Raw genomic sequence first — 20,011 nt, 5'->3', positions numbered from 1 at the left:
CTGGAGAAGGAAATTGACTTTATCGTATGGATTGCTAAACAGAGAAGAGGTTAAAGCCTAACAGTGCTTCTTCCAGCACAGGATGTTTCAGGGTACACCCTGTTGGCAAATAATTACCAGGAGTCAGCAGGTTACCGCTCACTATGAAGTTAGAGATTAAAGTGTTAACCAGAGCCTCTCCATAGGTGTAACCATGACTAAGAGAGCTCCTGTCGGCTGCGTGGTGGAGGGAGAGGGAGGCAGGTGGGTAGGTAAATATTCCCGACATGCTCTGAGGTGCGGGGAGTGTCTTGGGTTCCCAGCGCTCCCAGTTTGTGAAGCGAAACAGTAATTGAGAGCTCTGTGGGTTTCCTGAAGTGGCAGAGGTAGCTGTCAGCAGTGTGCTGCTGTGATGCCTCTCCAGAGCTCAGTGCAAGGTATGTGAAACTCCTCCTCTGCTTCTGCTCTGACCCTGTGTGCAGGTAAGTGCTGTGTGACGCTGGAGCTGTTCTGCTTGCTGCGCAAAGTGCGGTGTCAGCGGGAAGTAAGGTCCTTTGCAGTCACCCAGAACTCCAGCTGAATTCATTCTGGGTGGTTGGGGTGCTGGAGGGAGGGAGAAATATTTGGTCAGAAGCTGTTGAAGTTGAGGTGGTTTGTGTGAATCAGTTGTGATTGAAACAGGAATAGGAAGTGCTGCCGCTGTTGATCAGCGTGTTCATGGGCACAAGCCTCTGCTGCTCCTCATTCAGTGTGATTGCAAAGGTTACATTAGTGACCTTGTCTGCCCTTTTTGGCAAGTAAAAGCCATTGTTCCTGAGGGACCTGGAAAAAAAATAAAAGTAACTTCTCTTCATAATTGTGGATTACTTAGTGTTGGGAATAGACTTGCTACAATCCCTGCTTTCTTGTTGTGTGAAGGGAGCGAGCTTGTGTGTCTTGTCCCTCCACTCAGTTAGGGGGCCGTGTTCACTGATTAACGCTGACTTACTTCTGGTTTCAGCCACCAAAGCCTGTTCTGATCCTGCCTGAGCAGGGGGACTGAGCTGTGTTTTGTACTCAAGCCATGCTGTTACTCCTCTGTACTGCAGCAATTAGTTTTTAAAGTAAACAGTAAAGGAGTCTGCAAGACAAAAAACCCAAAGAAACCCTTGTTTTCAGTAAGGAAAAATGCAAGTGTTTGGACTAAGTGCTTTCTTTTGGTTAGACCTTTGCTTTTACTGGTGTGGACACGGACGGAACTTAAAAAGGAAACAACATGAAGGCTGATACAATGTGTGACTAGGTAAAGATGAGGAAGAATATTCTGCTGATGCTTCATTTCTCATGTATGTGAATAAATCCTTAACTTGGTTTTATCTGGTCCAAAATTTGACTGAATACCAGACGCTTCTGAGCCGGAAACATGACTTGGGTATAGGTGCTATTGTGACTACAGTGCCAAGCTCACTATGCTGTACATGTGTATGTATGAGTAAAGAAAACTGAGCCTTGGGGTTTCTACACACAAAAGGGAGAAGGTTCACCCTATTCTGACTTCCTGTGGTTTTATGACAGCCTGGGGAAGCACTGGGTCAATATGCCTAGGGATCTTTGGGGGAGATTTGTGCATTTAGTTGTTGTTAAGACTGGTGTGAGCTGTGTGTAGTGCACTGCTTGCTTGGCAATAATATAGTATAGAGATGTGCCAAAAAGCACATCCAGGCTCTTACGTACAAATTAAAATGTTGCTTTCCTGCTCCTGCTGGGCTCAGCTCTGGATGTAGGGTGTCCCTCTCCTTCCAGCCCTCCTCTCTACAGTTGCTTCCTTTTGTCATTGTGTAAAAATCAGTGTGGCAGTTTGCTGTTACCTTTACTTTGTCATTCCTTGGTTGTCCTGTCCCTCTGCTGTCCCCTTAAGCAAATAACTTCAAGATCACTGTACTTACTGAAATGAAACAAGTCCTCTCATCTGCCTCTCCACTAACAGTCTTCCTCTGGAATTGCTTGTTTTCTATCTGCCCCACTTCTCATTTACTCCTGTCTTTCCCTTCTGCTTCTTTCTCTCCTTTCAAAAGTATTTTAGGCTTCACTCTTCCCTGGAGCTTTCAGTTTCTTAGTGAAGTCTCGGGCCAGGAGGTTAGTCTTAGCTTCTTTAAGTTCTTGCCTATCTGAGGGGGGGTTCTGTGGTTCTAGTCCAGTTTAATATAATGATGAAGACACTTGTCTAACACTAAGCAAGGTAGGAGACTGCTTTGAATAGACAAATAGGTGGCCTGAACCATGTATCATTGGAAGAACTGGAAAATCAGCCTATTTTTGTTAGTTTAAATGATAGAGAGCAGTGGAAAAAAAACCCATTTCACTCTGTTTGCTTCATCAAAAGAATCGCAGGAGAGTAACATGGAAGACAAGAAAATGCCAGGAGGTGATAGAATATGTGACAGGGATTTACAGAGCACTTATGTAAATATACTGTCATTTGTGGTGTCCAGTAGTTGTGCTGGGGAAGTCGCTGCATGTTCCCAACCTGCAGCTTTCTGGGTTAACCAAAAATGAGGGCTGTGAGATGTGTGAGCTTCTAGGAAGGGTACATGGAGTGTTTTATCTCTAGGGTGAGCTGGTGGTGTGGAAATGTTTTGTACAACTCTGATGAGCAGAACTGGTCACGTCACTGTAATGAGCTTTTTGTGCTTTGCACCAGCTATAGAAGAGGCCAGTCTTTGTCTGGGCACTGATGGAAGGAAAAGGGGGAGGCATGGTGAGGAACTGTTCCCATCACCAACTACTGTTCCAGTTTGTTTTAGTGTCAGCATTTTAATGGCTGTTTTTAAGCCATTTAGAGCTGATTTAAGATATGCCCAAGTTTAAGGCAAATAATTTAGCGAAAGTCATTCCCTGCAATAAAACAGGTCAGTGATTATCATCTTTTGTGTAAAGGTCACTTCTCAGTCTGAGCTTTTCTTTCATATTAATCTGTTGAAGGTCAGATTGTACTGAAAACAATGCTACCACCAGCGATGAAGTAGTGCAGGCGGTTGCTGGAGTTGCTGCTCTACCAGTGGTACTGGTAACTTGGTTATTGCTGTTCTTAACATGTTGATTCCTGATGGATGGTAGGAAGCTAAAGTGTACATCCAGTTGTCCAGGTGCCAATGTACATCAGTTCCTCTGCATCATTTAAATTTGGTCTGAAATACTGTGTCATAGGCAGTTGATTCAGATGGAGGTATTTGTAAATTACCTAAAAACAGATTTCAAGAGGTGTCCAGTGGTTTCTGAACTCAGCTTACTTCAGAGGCAAAGAAAGAGCAAGCTTATATTGATTATATACAGTGATCTCTTCTTTCTGTACAAACTCTTGGCTGTACAGAAGTCCCTGGGGTTATCTGGCCTCTAGGTGTGTTTCTGCTGTGATGGATGTCACCCAAAGGACAATGAGATGTGGGATCCCTCCTGCTTCTGTTGGTGAGCTACTGATACAGTGCTGCTAGAAACCCCAGCTGCTTGCATAAAGCTCACTTTGCTAGTGCACTCTGGGTTTAGAGGTTGTGAAAAGATGTCCCAGATGTTGTGTAGGGTGACGATACTGTGTTTTTACACAATTTCTTGTTTGTCCACATTTATTTTGAAGTTATTCCTGTATGACTATGAAAACTTCAGGGAACTTCTAAACCAGGAGCTCAGTAATGTAGGATCACTTGAATAGAAGCTAGGCACTTACTCTTTAGCTAGCAATGAGACTTCCAAGCTTGGATTTCTCTTCTAAATTGATTTCCTGAAGGCTACTTGGTATTACTACTGTAGACAATAAACTGCTTTTCAGAGGTGTTACACCAGACTCTGTCCACACAGTCTGAAATCGGGCTCAAGTCCAGAGCATGAGGGAGAAAGGACATCAACTGCGGTTAAGTGAATTTTGAATGCAAGTATTTCTTGCATTAAGAAATACAATTAATATCTAGAAATGAAAGATCTACTTCCAGTGCAGCCTTTGGAGATGTTGCTGTTTTCCATGGAGTCCATTTCTTTCCCCTCCCCACCCTCCAGCCTTTCTGTGTGATGCCATGTCTTGGGCTGAGACTAAGTTTTTTAGTGCAGTATCTGTTGCCAGTCTTAAGTCTGAGTCTCTTCAGTTACTTTCTTCAGTCAGCCTTTTCTTCTAATACCTGAGGGGGAATAAAGGCAGCCAAGACTCCGTAATTAAGCTTATTGAAGAATGCATTGTTGGAGTCTCAAGGGGCTGGCTTGCTGCCTACACAATGTGCTGGAATTGCAACATGGAGATCTGTAAATTATATTGCTACATCACTTTAATTATAGCCTTATGCTCTCTTTAATCTCTCAGCTGCTTTCTTTGTGTGCTACCGGACACTGCTGACGATCAGCACTTCTTCTCTTGTCTAGCTCTACAGCCCTGGTTAAGGACTGGTTTGCTGACTCACTTAGGGTTTTTTTGGTGACCCTGGGCAATGCTTTATCTGTAACTAACTACTGAATTATGCCCAGTAGTTGGAGCCTGTCTGCTAACGAGTGAAGTGTCATCATGGAGTTGTGGAGTGGTCCTAAAACTACTTGAGAAAGTCCTGGCATATGTAGTACTTGGATAAAGTCTTTTCCTGTGAGGCACTGGCACAGGTTGCCCAGAGGAGCTGTGGCTGCCCCATCCCTGGCAGTGTTCAAGGCTAGTCTAGTGGAAAGTGTCCCTCCCTGTGGCAGGGAGTTGGAACTATACGAGTTTTAAGGTCCTTTCCAACCCAAGCCAGTCTGGGATTACATGGTTTAAGGTACTGTAATGTACTTGGTGGGGATGGCCTATGGCTTTTTTTACTAGGAGTGGGATATATGTGTATTAGGGCTGAGCACAAAGAGGTCAAAATACGGTGTAGTTAACCCTTAGCTTGAGTGTCTGATCCTGTTTCACTTGGCAAACTAAGGCTTTGTGGTTGTGTTTGCCACTTGATCTTTCTTAGTGGCATTAGTGGCTATAATTATTATTTTAACCTTTTGTTTAGATTCATCTCCTTGGAATAAATGAAGAAAGTGACTATGAAAGCACAGCATCTACCTTCTGTTTCCATCAATGAGGAGAAGTTCATAACCAGGTAAACTATTAAAAAAAAAAAAAACCAAAACCATTTAATGATTTGGCTGCTTTCTTTCAAATCACTCTGTATTTCTTTATTAACAGGGAATCCTCTAGAGAGCTGAGCCTGTAGCGGTAGCAATTCCTAGAACTTGCATTCTGTCAAGTGTCTCCAGAACAAAGTTGCCCTATAAAAGGATTTTCAAGAATCGAGCATTAAACCTCTTGGTCTATAGATTTTTTTTTTTTATGTAGAACAGCACGTTTAGAGGATATTGAAGTAAAATTCCAAATTAACGAGGATGACCTTCCTATTTTTGGAATCTGAGTTTCACTTGAGCTCTACTTGTTTGAGGCACATGGTTTAGTCTGTGGCTACAGATGAGGGATTTCTTGGCAAAAGATCTGCCAGGCTCCCAGCTCTATTCTGTGTGAAGTGGTTCTTTAACCTCCTTGTACAAAGCTTGGAATTGCATTCAAACAGTTTTTCATGGGATGCTTTCCCTTGGTTAAGTCTGGATGGCATGAATTTTTCCTAATGCTGCCATGAGCCCAGAGCTCTCTGCTGTATAGGTCCATCCCATTTGTAGGGAAATAGCTTTTCCCCTGTTGACCAGAGCATAGGAGCTGATGAGGGGGCTGTTCTCTTACTTCATTTCCACCTCTCCTAATATTCCTGCACAAAGAAGTGAAGTACACACGCATCTGGGGATGAGGCCTGTAATAGATATTCTCACAGTGTAATAGGTATTTGCATCTGAATCCTGACATTTCTGTATGTGGCATAAGTAGTGCTGTGAATTTCTCCCTTTTTAAGTGTGTCAGAGCTTTGCCCAAAGCATGCAGACAGTAAATGCATCCTCCTCCTCCTCTTAAAGCGTTGTTGGGACATAGTGACTTTGTGTTAAAGGTAATTAATCTGTGTGAACTTTTATATACTTGGCATATAAAGTCATTTGGAAATGTGCCAGGTGAACCAATGTGCTTGAGTTGTTACTGCCTGTTCAAGTAATGATACATGAATCATGGTCGAGACCCTTCTGTTAGTCATGGTTTAAAGTGTGGCTGAAGCTGCTTTGCCTTGGAAAAAAAACCAAACCCAGACCAAACCCACCAAATAACAAGTGTTTCCAGAATCATTGACATATTCGGTATGCACTTGAGCATACAATTCCAGTGCTGTTTCCAAACTATCATCCCTCATCTGTACCTTTGGTTGGCTGTTACATCAAGCCTCTTCCAGTTGAATTGTGTGAATCTTGCTGATGTGGCAAGCTTGCTGTTTGGGAATTGCACAAGGGCTGGATCAAAAAGATGGCCAGGGCATTTGGCTGGCTGAACTACTGTCTTTCTGAATAACTGCCATAAATATCCATGGATAAGTGTCTAGGCACTGAGAGAGAAGGCACAGGTGAACTGTCCTGTGTTGGCATTTCAAGCGAAAATAATCTGGGCTATATTGTGGTTTTACCACTAGGGCTCTTGACTTTACAGCTCCTTTGTATCCTGCCTTCATTACTGAACCAGGTGATGATTCTGCAGTAAATGTTACCTTTTTCGGTTTGTCTCTAGGTAGTTCTACCAGTTACTTAGCTCAGGCTTCCAGGAATGGCTGGATTTGGCTGCTGTCCCAGAGCTGTGCTATGAGGAACAGTTTTGCAACTTGGCTGCCCTTGGCTTTCTGGCAAGCTTAACTCTTCAGAGATGACCACATGCCCCCTGGTTAGGGCAGTCTCTGGGCCTTTGTAATTAAAGATATGTTACAGAAAGGCTTCTGGAACTAATAGGGTGGTGCATGTGTTACTCATTTCTGGGCTTAAAAGAAGGAAAAATCTTTCCTTTCCTCCTGTCCCCACTACACAAGGTCAAACAAGTCAGTGAATCCTGTTAAATCTCTCCCTCAGGGCTTTTGTAATGGCTCATGTGGTTCGTCACTGTTGGGTGCACTAATGCAGGACTGAAACCTGAAAAATTTATCTGACCAGAATCCTGTGGCATTTAATGGGAAGTTATTCTAGACAAGACCAGAAACTAAGGAAAAATCTTGAGAGAAACAGAAATCTGCTTCAGAGATAACTCTTACCACACATTAAGTGCTTTTAGCCTGTGATTTTTTTATTTGCTTTAGGCTTTTTTTATTTGCATGGCTTACAAGTAATAAATGGGCCTCAGAGTATGATCTGGGTCTCCAGGAAACTGATCATCCAACTTTCTACTTGGAAAAACCTTGCAAAATGACAACTTGGTAATCAATAAAATGATTGCCAAGCATACTAGGCTGCAAAGTATAAGATGACCTATGTTTCAAGCACTGTGCAAGCAGGATCAGCAGGTCTGTCACAACATCTGTCAAACAAAACTCCCTCTCTCCTACTTGCATGTTAATCTCACATAGCATCTGGATTTTGCCTGTGTATGAGGCAGAGACATGCTTAATCTTGTTTACCTTTAGCCAATATGATCCCAATTTTGCTTCTATCTGATTCATAGCTATGTCTATTAGAACTTTCCCTTTTGGTGGGATGACCTGAATACAATCCTCATAGTTCATGAGACAACCTGTAATGAGCTGTTCCAGCTCAAAGGAAGAAAGGCTTTCACCAGCTGTATTACTAGGGTTTAAGAGTTGAAGTAATTGTTGAAAATGCTGTTTTGGTGCCCCATGTTTGGTTGATAAAGCCACTGGAAAACATCTTTTGAGAGTCGTGGTAAGTTCCAGTAAATAATTTACATCCAATGTGTTAGAAGGAAATGCAGTTAACCTTGTTGAGTTTCAAGGTGCAGCCTTTGTTCTAATGTTACCTGCTAAGTAAAAGTCCTGAGTATCTTTTCCCTTCTCACCATGGAAAAAGGCTCATCAGGCAGGAGGACACTGCCAAGTTCAGTTTAAGTGGAGCAAAAATAGGGAATGCAAGGGGAAACTTTAGACTGGCACACTCTGCCTACCCCTCCACCACAAACATAGCCATGTCCATCTGAGCCACCTTGGCACTCTGCTTGGCTTAGGTTCATAAGTCCTGAAGGAAGAAGCAGGTGCTGCAAGTCCGTATCCTATGTAAAGACGTGCAGTGGGGAAGTTCTGCTTAGCATTATGCAGAGATACTGCATTGTCCAGGTGCTGTGGGTATGCATTTATGGTAAGAGCTGGCTGAGAAACACAGTCATAAAATACAGAAGAGGGTGTACACTGCTGGAGTAAGACAGTGATAGTCCTGAGAGAGCATACTTTCACTGGAGCACTTAAAATCATACATAGCAGTTTCCAAACAAAATTACTTGTGTTTCTCTGTGTAATCCATCCTTCTGTTCTCTTGCACTGGTTTCATAGAATCCCAGACTGGTTTGGGATAGGAGGGTCATTAAAGCTCATCCAGTTCCAAGCCCCTGCCACAGGCAGGGACACCTTCCACTAGACTGGGTTGCTCCAAGCCCCATTCAACTTGTCCTTGTACACTGCCAGGGATGGGGCAGCCACTGCTCCTCTGGGCACCCTGTGCCAGGGCCTCACCACCTTCACAGTAGAGAACTTCTTGCTAAGATCTCATCTCAATCTCCCCTCTGTCAATTTAAAGCCGTTTCTTGGTATCATATTTGAGATCCCCTGACTCACTGACTTTGTTTGCTTGGTTGGTTGTTTTTTTTTTTTTATTTGTTTGTTTTTAAGTTTACAGAGTCAACTGAAGAGCCATTTAAACAGTTTTACTAAATTGAGTCACTGTCTGATCAGGGAGATGTGCTGGGCATTCATCCTTGAAGTTATCTTTCTGAACTGCTTGCTGTGATGGACAAACTGATTCCATTCCTAGGGGAGGGATCGCTCTTAGCTTTGTCATCTCTAATAAGGGTGCTGTTGTCACCATGGATCACTTCCTCATGTTTTGGGTGTGTTATGGCTGTTATAGGGAAACAACTGTGAAAAATTCCTACACATACCACATTATTCCTTTGTTTGTGGTGATCTCTGACTGTTGAAGTAGTAAAATGCTTTTTCTACTGAGCATCCTTCTCGGGTGTGATTTGATTTTCAGTAATGGTGCTAGAAGTCAATTCTTGGGGTTGGTTTTGAGTGGTTTCGGGTTTTGTTTGTGTTTTTTTTTTTTTTTTTTACTGAAACTTGGTGTAGGAGCAGTAACAGCGCTTTTGATGGTACATGGATCTTGAACAGTTTCAGTAGCTCTCAGTGCAACTTGCTGTAAGAAGACTTTGCAAGTGCTGTCTGTTCTGCCGATGGTTCAGGCCTTGTATCTCATGCTAGACAAAAACATGGAAAGAAGAGTCATTATTTGCAAACACACTCGGTGTTTTCACTCCCCACTGCAAGGCAGGATGTTAAACAGCGTTGTTGTTAGTCATATCAGTTGATGCTTGAAGATTGTCCATGAGGAAGAATTTGGATGCTTCCATGCAATTGTTTCCCAAGCTTACTTATCTCTGCTGGTAGAAGTTGCTTTCTTGAATTACAATCTAAATCATTTTTGCTGTTTAATTGGTGTAACAGTGTTTCATTCTCAGTGGTCCTGAAATATGTAACCTGGGCTGCATCAAAAGGAGCGTGACCAGCAGGTCGAAGGAGGTGATCCTGGCCCTCTACTCTGCCCTCGTGAGACCTCACCTGGAGTATTGTGTGCAGTTCTGGTGTCCTCAACATAAAAAGGACATGGAACTGTTGGAACAAGTCCAGAGGATGGCCACGAGGATGATCAGGGGACTGGAGCACCTCCCAAATGAAGATAGACTGAGAAAGCCAAGGCTGTTCAGCCTGGAGAAGAGAAGCTGCATGGAGACCTCATAGCAGCCTTCCAGTATCTGAAGGGGGCCTATAGGGATGCTGGGGAGGGACTCTTCACTAGGGACTGTAGTGATAGGACAAGGGGTAACGGGTTAAAACTTGAACAGGGGAAGTTTAGATTGGATCTAAGGAAGAAGTTCTTTACTGTGAGGGTGGTGAGGCACTGGAATGGGTTGCCCAGGGAAGTTGTGAATGCTCCATCCCTGGCAGTGTTCAAGGCCAGGTTGGACAGAGCCTTGGGCGACATGGTTAGTGTGAGGTGTCCCTGCCCGTGGCAGGGGGGTTGGAACTGAATGATCTTAGGGTCCTTTCCAACCCTAACTATTCTATGTTTCTGTATATTACTTAATTCTGCCTTGGTCCTCCCTAGCTCAAGTCGCAACTTGCTTTTTGCCTTTGTGGTTGATGCTACTTATCACTTCCACACTCTTTGGATGCTGTCAACTTGGTGTTTATCTTTCACCAAAAGTAGTGTGAAGAAAGCAGAGTACTTTGACCAAAGCGGGCCTTGGGCTGTAATTCAAGCAGCCTTGCCCTGAAGAGGATATTCTCCTTGTGTGTTGGTTCCATCTCAGCATGGCACAGCTGGCTTGGGACCAGCAGCTGCTTAGTGGTAGCCAGAAGGTGCTTTTCCCCAGCATCAGTGCCAAAGCAATCACTCCGAGCTTGTATTTGTGCAACATGGCATTTATTGCCCCTTGCCTTGTTCACAAGGGCTATATGTGAGTTTGTCAACGGTGGAGACAGGCATAATTATCTCTGGTGGTTCTTAAATACTGAATTTTAAACACTGCTAGCACCAGTGTGCCTCATGTTGCCTTCCTGACTCCGTGCAGTACTTTCAAAGCAGGATGTTATTCTGCTTTTTGTAATTGCATCCTTAATCTCTGAAATAAAAGATGATGGGCAGGATTATAACCCTTGCTTGTCGGCAGAGGTTCTCTTCAACTCCATCCTTTCTCTTCTGAGCAAAGACTTAGTGCCAAGCTGTTATGTCTCAAGCAGAAGGAAACTGAAATGCTTTCTCTAGGCATACTAGAGGTATTTTGAAATAAGAAATGTATCTGAAAAAGATACAAAGCCCTCATACAGGGAAAACAACTGGTAACCTGACTGCAGTCATCTGCAGTGCTGGTGCATGGGAGTGTTGTTACTGTTTTCTTCCCTCCATGACTGCAGCAGAAGTCCAAAGTACAAGTTATTCTGGGGCAGGGTTATGAGCATCACAGCAGACCACAAGTGATTTATTTCCTCTGTGTATCTGGCCTGTAAAGAGGCAGGTTAAAAGTAACCCAGTGTCCTGACACAAATTTACTTCTGGAAAATGAGGTATTAATCATTAACAAAGAGGCAGTGGGTAAGAGATACGGGGTTTTACAGTAATATGGATGTTAAAAACATGATTCTTTTCATTGTGATATTTTGTTCTAGAGAGCAACTCAGTTCACTTCTGAAGACTTATAACTCTTACTATTCTGACCAAGAAAACCTGCAACTGTCACGTACTCAGGTAAGCACAATGTAATAGCAGGAAAAACTCTAATGGGCACTGATATTGTAGGGAGTTGTACTGCAGATGTTGTGGGGTGCATTCCCCCACTCTTCCACTTTAACCCCTGGTGTGTAGTGGTAGGATGACTGTCACCCTGTCAAGGACAGACTAATGTTCTCTCCTGGAGTGTGAACCTTTAGTGCAGAAAAATGCTGGGAAGCTGAGCCCCAGAAATGCATCCTCTATGGAGCTGAAGGAGGGCTTGAAGCATGAATCATTTCTCATACCACAGAGTCTCTGTTCTAGTGGTCTGGACTTGCTTCTCCTCCACAAGCTGCATTCCTCTTGGTTTAATGATTTCGCCATTTTTCTGTTAAGTTTGAGGGGAAATAAATGATTGTCACTTGATTATTATTATTACTCTTCTTCCCTTTTTTCTTTTCCCCAGCGAGAAGGAAGCAAACCATTTATTGAAGGAATCTTGTCAATATTTTGGGGCATCCGACATCCCATCCGATTAAAAATTCAGGATGAGAAGCAGATACCCTCATTTGTAACCCTAAAGTCTTTGGAGAATGTGGGTTTGTTCCCTAGTAAAAGGTAATGAATTAACCTCCATCAGAAAGAGGCACAGTAGTATTTAAAAACAGCTCATGTTCAATGGATGTGTCTGGCTGCGTATCCCAGGTTCCCCAAAGGTTGTGGTGGTCCTTCAGCAACTTCTGCTGGGCAGAAAGGTGCACCTTTTTTGCATTTTTGCCTGGCTTTTAGCTGAAGAGCAGTTGAGAAGGTGGAGGAAGTTACCTCAGGTGAGAAAGAGTTGCCTCTTAGGCCAAAGCTCTAGCCAGGGAATGAATACTGGCTTTGTCTGTGCGAAGTCTGATGTTAAACGTCCTCAGAAACACACACCACCAGCTGCTCCTTCAGGCTCCTACCTCTGGCATTGCCCATCAAGTCCATTGTACTGATGGGACTACTGCTACATTTGCTGTAGCTTTAAAAACTAATGTAGGTTCTCGGAGTATTTCTTCTTTCTGTTTTGAACAGTATTTCTCAAGCATTGGTTGGTGAACTTTGAATTGTCTGATGAGCTGAAGCTGAGTAATGTATAATATGGAGGCTGGGCCAATGTTTACCCTGAGTAACTCCCTGATAAATTCTGTATTTCAGAGCTCATTTTCTTAATTATCCCTTGGTTTAGGTTCCATGTGGTACATGTTAGAACTGTGGATTAAATTCTGCCTTCTTTGCAGCTGTGGAGTTCCAGTAAAGTCAGGGACAGTCTTGTTGCCTGTCTCTTGCTGTGGAAGTTGAGGGATGTAACCTGGCAGAAGTAACCATTGAGGAACTCGAGTCTGAGGCAGTTCTGGTTCTCTTGGTTCCCCTTTACCAGGTCTACTGGGTCAGGGTGCATCTGGCCTGTAGAATGGGGTCAGTCTGGCATTTAGAGTTATGCTTTGCCTTTTATTTCTTAAAAATACTTCTGACTGGTGGAGATCTGAATCTTAAAGCAAATATTAATTCGTGATCAGAACAATGTAAACCTGTCCTGACATGCTTGAAGGTATGCAGAGCAGCTTGGCTATTTGATCTTAAATGGACTCTTTAAATGCAGGGAACACAACTCACGTTGTTTCTTGGCATGTTCATTGGAGTTAGTTGAGTGTGTTTTAAATATATATATATATATAGGAAATGGATTTTTAATGCTTTCCTATAAATTGGTTAACGAATAGTAATCTGTACTGCATAGATTACTGCATAGTAAAACATACTATAAATGTATGTTTTGTATTTCAGGGGAATGACACGCTGGGGAGAATTTGATGACCTCCATCACATTAGTGGGGAAACGCTGAAATCTGCTGAAGAAAAGGCAAACCTTGAGGAAAGTTAGTGTTGGTGCTCTTATGTTCACTAAAAACTCTTTCTGTGGCTGCAAATATAATCTGACACATTAGGCCTTCCCTGCCAGCAAAGGGTTATCTTTGTCTCTGAACATCTATTCCATGCTAGTGAAACACTGATGTGTGGCTGGTTAGTGAAAAGGTTGCTGTGCGAGTATCCTTTCAAATGGCCACTTCTAGTGGGCTGTGCTAATAATAATAAAGATGATGATGATGATAATAATGAAAACCTACCATCCAGAGGCTCCTAGCTGTGGGGTTCTGGCAGTGGGGATAAAGCAGCTCATCGGGTTTTTCTGTCCAGGTTATTCCTGTTATGAAAGCCGCACACTGACACCCAGGAGCCAGCAGGACCAGGACTGTGCCACCCTGTCCCGGGCTGGCAGCACCGTGGTGGCTCTGCGGAGCAGGACCTGGCTACCTGCCATTGCCAGGGCAGAAGCAGAAACTCACAGGTTTTCAATTAATGGCCACTTCTATAATCATGAGGTACAAATCCTTGCTGCCATCACCTGAGGTTGGGTACCGGGACAGCTCAAAATTCCCCGCAAGTGGCTGGAGGCCCCTAAGCTGATGGGCACTTCTCCAACGGCCCCATGTATGGCCCGGATGGTGTTGGTGGGCTCTGAACTCAACCCTGAATGATGGGGTCCACAGTAGTCCTGGTACCAAGGGTGCTCTCCTGAGCATGACCTGTGCTTTGTCATAGGATCACAGAGTGGTTGGAAGGGACCTTTAAACTCCCACAGTTCCAGCTCCTTGCCACGGGAGTTCCACTAGGTCTTCCGCTAGACCAGGTTGCTCCAAGCCCTGTCCAACCTGGCTTTGAGCACTGCCAGGGATGGGGCAGCCACAGCTTCTCTGGGCAACCTGTGCCAGGGCCTCGGCACCCTCACAGGGAAGAACTCCTTCCTAAGATCTCGTCTCAGTCTCCCCTCTGTCAGGTTAAAGCCATTCCCCCTTGTCCTGTCCCTACAGGCCCTTGTCAAAAGCCACTCTCCAGGTTTCTTGTAGCCCCTTTAGGCACTGGGAGCTGCTCTAAGTCTCCCCAGAGCCTTCTCTTCTCCAGGCTGAACAAGCCCAGCTCACTCAGCCACACTTGACAGCCTGCTTTGTCTCAGAGCTGTGCTGGTTCACATCCTTTGTGGTCCGTGCCGCTGTGTTCAGCGGCCCTCATGCTCATGCCCTTTTGCTGCTGGTTTTGTTCCTAGACGTCAGTTTTTACTCCAGCTTTTGGATCAGAAACCAAAATAAGAATCAACAGCCAGATGAGAACAAGACAAGTAATAGAACAACTGCTTCAGAAGTTTAAGGTAAGAGCCACTTCTCTCTGAACTGAGGCCCAGGAGAGGAAAACCCAGCTGCACTTGGAGCCTTTCCTAGCACAGATGGGTTTGTGTAATGCCCATGGCCATGCTTCCCTCTAGTGACAGGCCCTGCCCATTGTGTTGTGCTCAAAACAGCTGGGAATTCTGCTCTAACCCCAAGGGTCTGAGAGATGGGCCCTGTTAGATCTGGGCACATGGAAAGCTCCAGACAGTCAGAGTTAAAAGTTGTGCTCAAGATGAGTGCCAGGCTGTCTGAAACTACCTTGTTTTATTATAACCTGCGTGAACACTTTGCTGTGACAGAATGGCTTCATACATTTAGTAAGACATTGTGGTGTGATACTAAAAAGAGAAGTTGACTTCTCTGAATAATAACACAAGGAATGGAATTACAGAGCAGATTGTGAAGTTGAAGAGATTAGTTGAAAAGTAATTGTTCAAAAGGGCTGCCTTTTGCTGAATGTGGTTGTATGGGCAAGTGGATCCCAGGGTTTTGGTTTAAATACCTGAGTTGAGAAGCACAGAGTGTCTGCTGACAGTGAAATGGGTCAGTGTGAACACTGCCAGGGATGGGGCAGCCACAGCTCCTCTGGACAACCCATGCCAGTGCCTCACCACACTCACAACGAAGAACTTCCTAAGATCTCATCTCTTTCTGTTTCACAGATAGAAAACAGCCCCCATGAATTTGCACTTTATATTATCCACGCGTCTGGAGGTAAGATGGACACTGCTGCGCGATCCCTTCATCTCTAGTGACCCTTCGTGTGTGTGTGCGGATGGCTGGACTTGGAGTAACAGGGTTCATCCCGGGTATCTGTCCTATTTTGGACAGTGTGAAAGCTGTGTGGCATCATGGCTCTTCTGGAGACCCCTTAGGGATGTGTGGCCTTCCGGTGGAGGGGAGAATCTGAGTAACTGTGGGCTGGTGTAGTTGGTTATGGAAGGCTAAACAGGCCTTTGGTATTCTCAAGGCCATGTTAAAAAGCTTTGCTGCCGTAACCATTGTTCTGAACAGTGACAGCCATGGCATGTGGGATACTTTAGTGGATAGTTTTGGATGTCTACTTAAAATGACCTTTTTTTTGATGGAAAATGTTTACTTCTGCAACACACTCTTGCTTTAGGAAATTTGATCCTTATTAAAAGGAATGCCTGAAAGAATGAGAGAAAGAACTGATGGGCATGTATCTTAGATGTCAGAATATGAAGCTGAAATTATGTTTGAAATATGTGAAGTCAGTTTTGTTTTAGGGAGTTTGGGTCAAGCTGGTGGGCCTGGATCATGCTTACGTGGCTACCTAAATCACAGGTCCTTTCTGTTGTATATCTACCTATTTCTTTGACCATGCATAGCATAAGTGAGGTGCCGCATCCTCCTCCTAACGTGTTGGAGCCTTGTTTGTTATCTAATAATTGCACGTCGATTGAATTCAGGGCCTTTGTCAAGAAAAAAGGCTACTGGTTGTGTGAGGTGCTGTTGTGTGTTCTGTGCATCACCATGTTTCTCTTGAATCCCAGAGAAGAAGCAACTGAGGAGTGGGGATGTCCCCTTACTGCACAGACTGCTGCAGGGTCCCTCAGAGAAGATTGCCAAGTTCTTCCTCATGGACAGAGATGTAGAAGAGATCAGCAGTGATGTACGTATCCCACCACTTCTAGTAGCTCCCAGCATTTTTCCCAGTTAGTGTGGTTGCTAACGTGCATTTCTTGTCTTCTTGCTAGGTTGCTCAATATATTCAGTTTCATCTTCCCTTTTTGGAATCGATTCTGCATAGAATAAATGAAGAAGAACAACAGGAGATTCAACAGACAATTTCAAGGCAAATAGAAGGAAAAGTGGGGTCACTTTGAAGCTGGGAGAATATTCACAATTAGGGGTTGGCTCGAGAAGGGAATGGGTTTCTGTAGCAGAGTCACAGTGCTGCAATTACTTAAGTGAGGCTTGGTGGGATTTATCCTCTTTTACATATTCTTCATAACCAGATGAGGTGCTGCTGTTAAAGACTGAAGAATAAATACTGACCACCCATTTAAGGGGTGATTGTTCCAGCAGATTCTGGCTTTCAGTGTCACTTTTATTTTTACTTGGTTTATTTTCTGAGCCTCACACTGGTTCCTTGGTTTCTACTTGCTGCTGTGTATTTCCCTGGACTTGGGCAGCACAGCATTTAAGGGAGCTTAGTGCTAATTTCTCAGTGTCTCTTTAAAACCTGACTTGTGATAAATGTTGCAAGTTCTTGTGGTCGTAGCTCAAAATGCACAACCAGTACACATTAGAAACACAGTGGTGTTTCTGAACAGGTATATGGGTCTTGAGCACAAAAGCAGTGGGAGCCTGCACCAGCCGTGGATCTGTTAGGAACTGACTGTGTGATAATCTCTTTTTGAATCAAAGTGGCCAGGAAATATATAGAAAAAAAATAGAGAATGGCAGTTGCTATGGGAAAAGCTTTCATGACAATGTTTTTCAGCCATTCAACTTGCCTTGTTAGAGTTTGGATTGAAGTTTTGCAAGATTGTGTTGCTGAAATGCCTTTTCTCTCTCTTTCTCTCTCCATCTCAGGTACCTGAGAGAGAAGAGATTGATATGTCAGCACCTTCACAGTCGAAGTGCTCGAAGAACAGAGACCACAGTTTGAGTTGAAGGGCCTGTTGTGAACGCCCCACACTCCTGCCTAAGGAAGGTCAGCACACTGGAGTGAGCAGGATGGGACCTCAGAGCCCTGACAGTACAGGGGGGTTCTATGTGCTGAAGCTTCTCTTCATAATTATGCACCTGAAACTGAGCCTGCTCCCCTGCGGCTCTGGACATGAGTTGGGAACTACCCCAGAAGATGCAGTAGATCCCCCAAAAGACTTAATATAGCTTAAGATAAGGGGAAAATTGCTATGAAAAGCATAAGGCTTTAAAACCTACAAATTTATTGACCATTATGAAAAATCTGGCATCTGACAAAACCCCTTCAATAGCCAGTGTGTTAATTGTACAGGAAATAGGAGAATTATATATATGGGTTTACTTCTATTAGAGAAATGTTGAATTACGTTAGAAGTAGAGGTAAATGGCAAATGATATTTATGTATCTAAGGTTGCAGTTAAGCTTTTCACTTAAATTAAAACCCCCCAAAATATCTGTGCAAGAGACTGAAATCCCTCCGGCTTCAGAACAGCAGATGTTCAACTTGGTTAAGCTTTGAGCTGTGATTAGAAAAATACAAATGGGAACCTTCCCACCTAATAGCTTCTCAGTTCCTCAACAAAAGGATGAACTTATGTCTGCAATATCTCTTGAGCTGCCAAGTAAGAGCTCAAACTAAACACTTGAATTTGCTTATGGGGTCCTGGGAGGCACCTCAGATTTTTTTGTTGCTGAAACAAAAGATTCCGAGTTAATTCCTTAGATTTTTTTAATCTAAAGGTGTAAATAAGTGGTCTGTGAGGGGTAGACTTCATGGCCTCAGTGCAGTGTGTGCAGTCTACCCTTGTGCAGAGTGCTGGGTCTTCTCCAAATGGGTCCTGCTTAATACTAAAGCTCAAACTGTAGCAATGTAAATAAAATCTGACTTGTGCCCGAGGAATTGCCCTCCTGTGTTAGTTTGTCTCTATTACATGGTATCTGTGCTTTGCATCAGCTACCTGATGCAGATAGTGAGATAAACACTGTTAGAAGAAAAGAATCACCATACAAGAAATGGTGCCTCTGAATCTTATAGAATAAATCAAACATGGAAAATGACATTGTCTGAGATGATGGTGATTTAAAAATGACAGTAACTGAAAGTCATAATTGAAGATATTGTGGTTTGGGCCAAGGGTTTTTTTGATGCAGTCTATTATAGTCTTGCCTAGAAAATAATTATGGGCAAGGGAGCACAGAGGGGAGAAATAAAGGTAATTCAGCAGTTAAGATGCATATTTTTTAAGTAATAGTTGCCTTACAGGTGCAAATCTAAGTTCCTTGAAGCACCAGAAGCGTGTATGCAGGCATCATGGACATGTCCCCACGGCCCACTCAAGTACCTGTTACCCAAGCTGTTGGAGGCGTGAAACTTACCCTAAACTATCAGAGGTCATGAAATGTCAGATCTCTGTGCAGTCTGAAGAAGACCATGGCCAAGTTCTCGGCCAAACCCAAGCAGAAGTGGCTGTTTCAGCCATGTCATGGGTGGATGATTTTGTTCCTCTAAGGCCAGGTGAGATTTGAGCACCAGGTGCAATAGCAATGCACCATGGAAAAGGTGCTAGAGCAGACATAGAGCGTTGTGTGGATCTCTGTGCTTGGTTCCACCTAAATTTCTGTAAAGGCAAGTTGGAACCTGTTTGCAAAGCAATGTTCGGTTAGATCAAATTCAGGAGCAGGGACATAGCTTGTCTGACCTGGCTGAGAAAGGGCAAGTGCTACAGAGATCTTGGCCTGTGCTGTAGCATCTTTCTCATTTGAACCAGGAAAGGGTATTGGAGTATTTTCATTCAGAACAGGGTGTTTCTATTACATATTTATTTTCCTAAATGCTTGAGTAATTGTGTGAAGGTGAAGTTATGAGAACATTGGAATATGAAATATTAATAATTCCTTGGTCTGCAAGGAATTTAAAAGATAAATCAATGCTCAGACCATATGGAAAAGAGAAAAAATGTTTTCAAGCAGGCTTTTCAGTCCTCTGTGCGTGAGCGCAATTCCTAAACCGAGCCATTTGTGCCACCTTCTGGTGCTGAAATACTTTCATTTCACTTGTCCGGCTGGACAGGGACAGAAGTATGCTGGGAAATGACTATGGGACAATGCATAGACCAACTGGAGCCTGCTGGGTTTGAAGAGCTACTGCAATAAAGCTTTAGCCTTGCTCTGCTGGATACAAGGAATAATTTCTGACAAATACAGGTGAGAACAGGCAGAAAATTTATTCCAAAGGTTTACTGGATATTGCAGGTAACACAGCAGTGAAAAGCAGAGGGGACAGGGGCAAGGGGCCTTGCTTTTGGATGGGGAGCCTAAGCCATTAACCATACAGACAGCAGTGAGAATCTGTCTCTTACTTGTATTTGTATGACTGAGCTTCCCCTTGAGGAAAATCTCAAGTCATCACTGATTTAAAATAAAAAGAAGAAGAGACAAAGCCCCCAAACCACCCCAGATTACAGAGGACTGATGTCAATCTGCATCTCTAAACTGCAGTGCTTGGAGAAGCCCAAGATGCCCATCTGATCATTGGTTGGATATCAAAACCACCACTGATACCTGGGTAAAGCCTTGTTCTGCTTTAGCTGTTGCTCTGCTTATGCCGCCAGTATATGAGCAATAAGTTAGACCTGAATCAGCAGCCAGCTGTTGATGGCTCTTGGCCTGTGGTTCATTATAACCACATGGTGACCTGCACAGCTCCCCAGTGAGTACTTCTCCTGTAGTGAAATGGTACAGCTGCTTAATTGTTCCTGTGTCATGCGTGAAA

The 20,011-nt window shown here is 43.7% G+C and overlaps 1 protein-coding gene across 2 annotated transcripts; it reads left to right on the top strand.

The window, feature by feature from the left end:
• Positions 1-264: 264 nt before the first annotated feature.
• RASSF6 (Ras association domain family member 6) lies at positions 265-17,588 on the top strand. Of its 2 annotated transcripts, none has more exons than XM_057411628.1 (11): positions 265-461; positions 4,971-5,060; positions 11,262-11,340; positions 11,771-11,922; positions 13,123-13,214; positions 13,534-13,718; positions 14,441-14,542; positions 15,224-15,275; positions 16,079-16,197; positions 16,283-16,380; positions 17,124-17,588. In XM_057411628.1, the coding sequence occupies exons 2-11, from the start codon at positions 4,990-4,992 to the stop codon at positions 17,197-17,199; spliced, it is 1,026 nt and encodes a 341-aa protein (XP_057267611.1). In that variant the 5' UTR covers positions 265-461; positions 4,971-4,989; the 3' UTR covers positions 17,200-17,588. The 2 variants fall into 2 exon arrangements, with proteins under 2 accessions (XP_057267611.1, XP_057267612.1); XM_057411629.1 differs by having other exon boundaries at positions 267-416.
• Positions 17,589-20,011: the final 2,423 nt, after the last annotated feature.

The sequence above is a fragment of the Pezoporus wallicus genome, unplaced genomic scaffold, assembly GCF_028554395.1.
Source record: "Pezoporus wallicus isolate ANWC-B61680 ecotype Strahan unplaced genomic scaffold, APGP_CSIRO_Pwel_v1 contig_13223, whole genome shotgun sequence".
In the NCBI taxonomy this organism is placed as follows: Eukaryota; Metazoa; Chordata; class Aves; order Psittaciformes; family Psittacidae; genus Pezoporus; species Pezoporus wallicus.
The sequence above is the reverse complement of the archived record's forward strand: the minus strand, read 5'-3'. Positions and strand labels throughout refer to the sequence as shown.

Coding starts and splice junctions, on each gene's coding strand:
- RASSF6 (XM_057411628.1), top strand. CDS start 4,990: ATGAAGAAAGTGACTATGAAAGCACAGCATCTACCTTCTGTTTCCATC. Junction 13,215..13,533: donor AAAGGCAAACCTTGAGGAAA/GTTAGTGTTGGT, acceptor TTTTCTGTCCAG/GTTATTCCTGTTATGAAAGC. Junction 15,276..16,078: donor TATTATCCACGCGTCTGGAG/GTAAGATGGACA, acceptor CTTGAATCCCAG/AGAAGAAGCAACTGAGGAGT.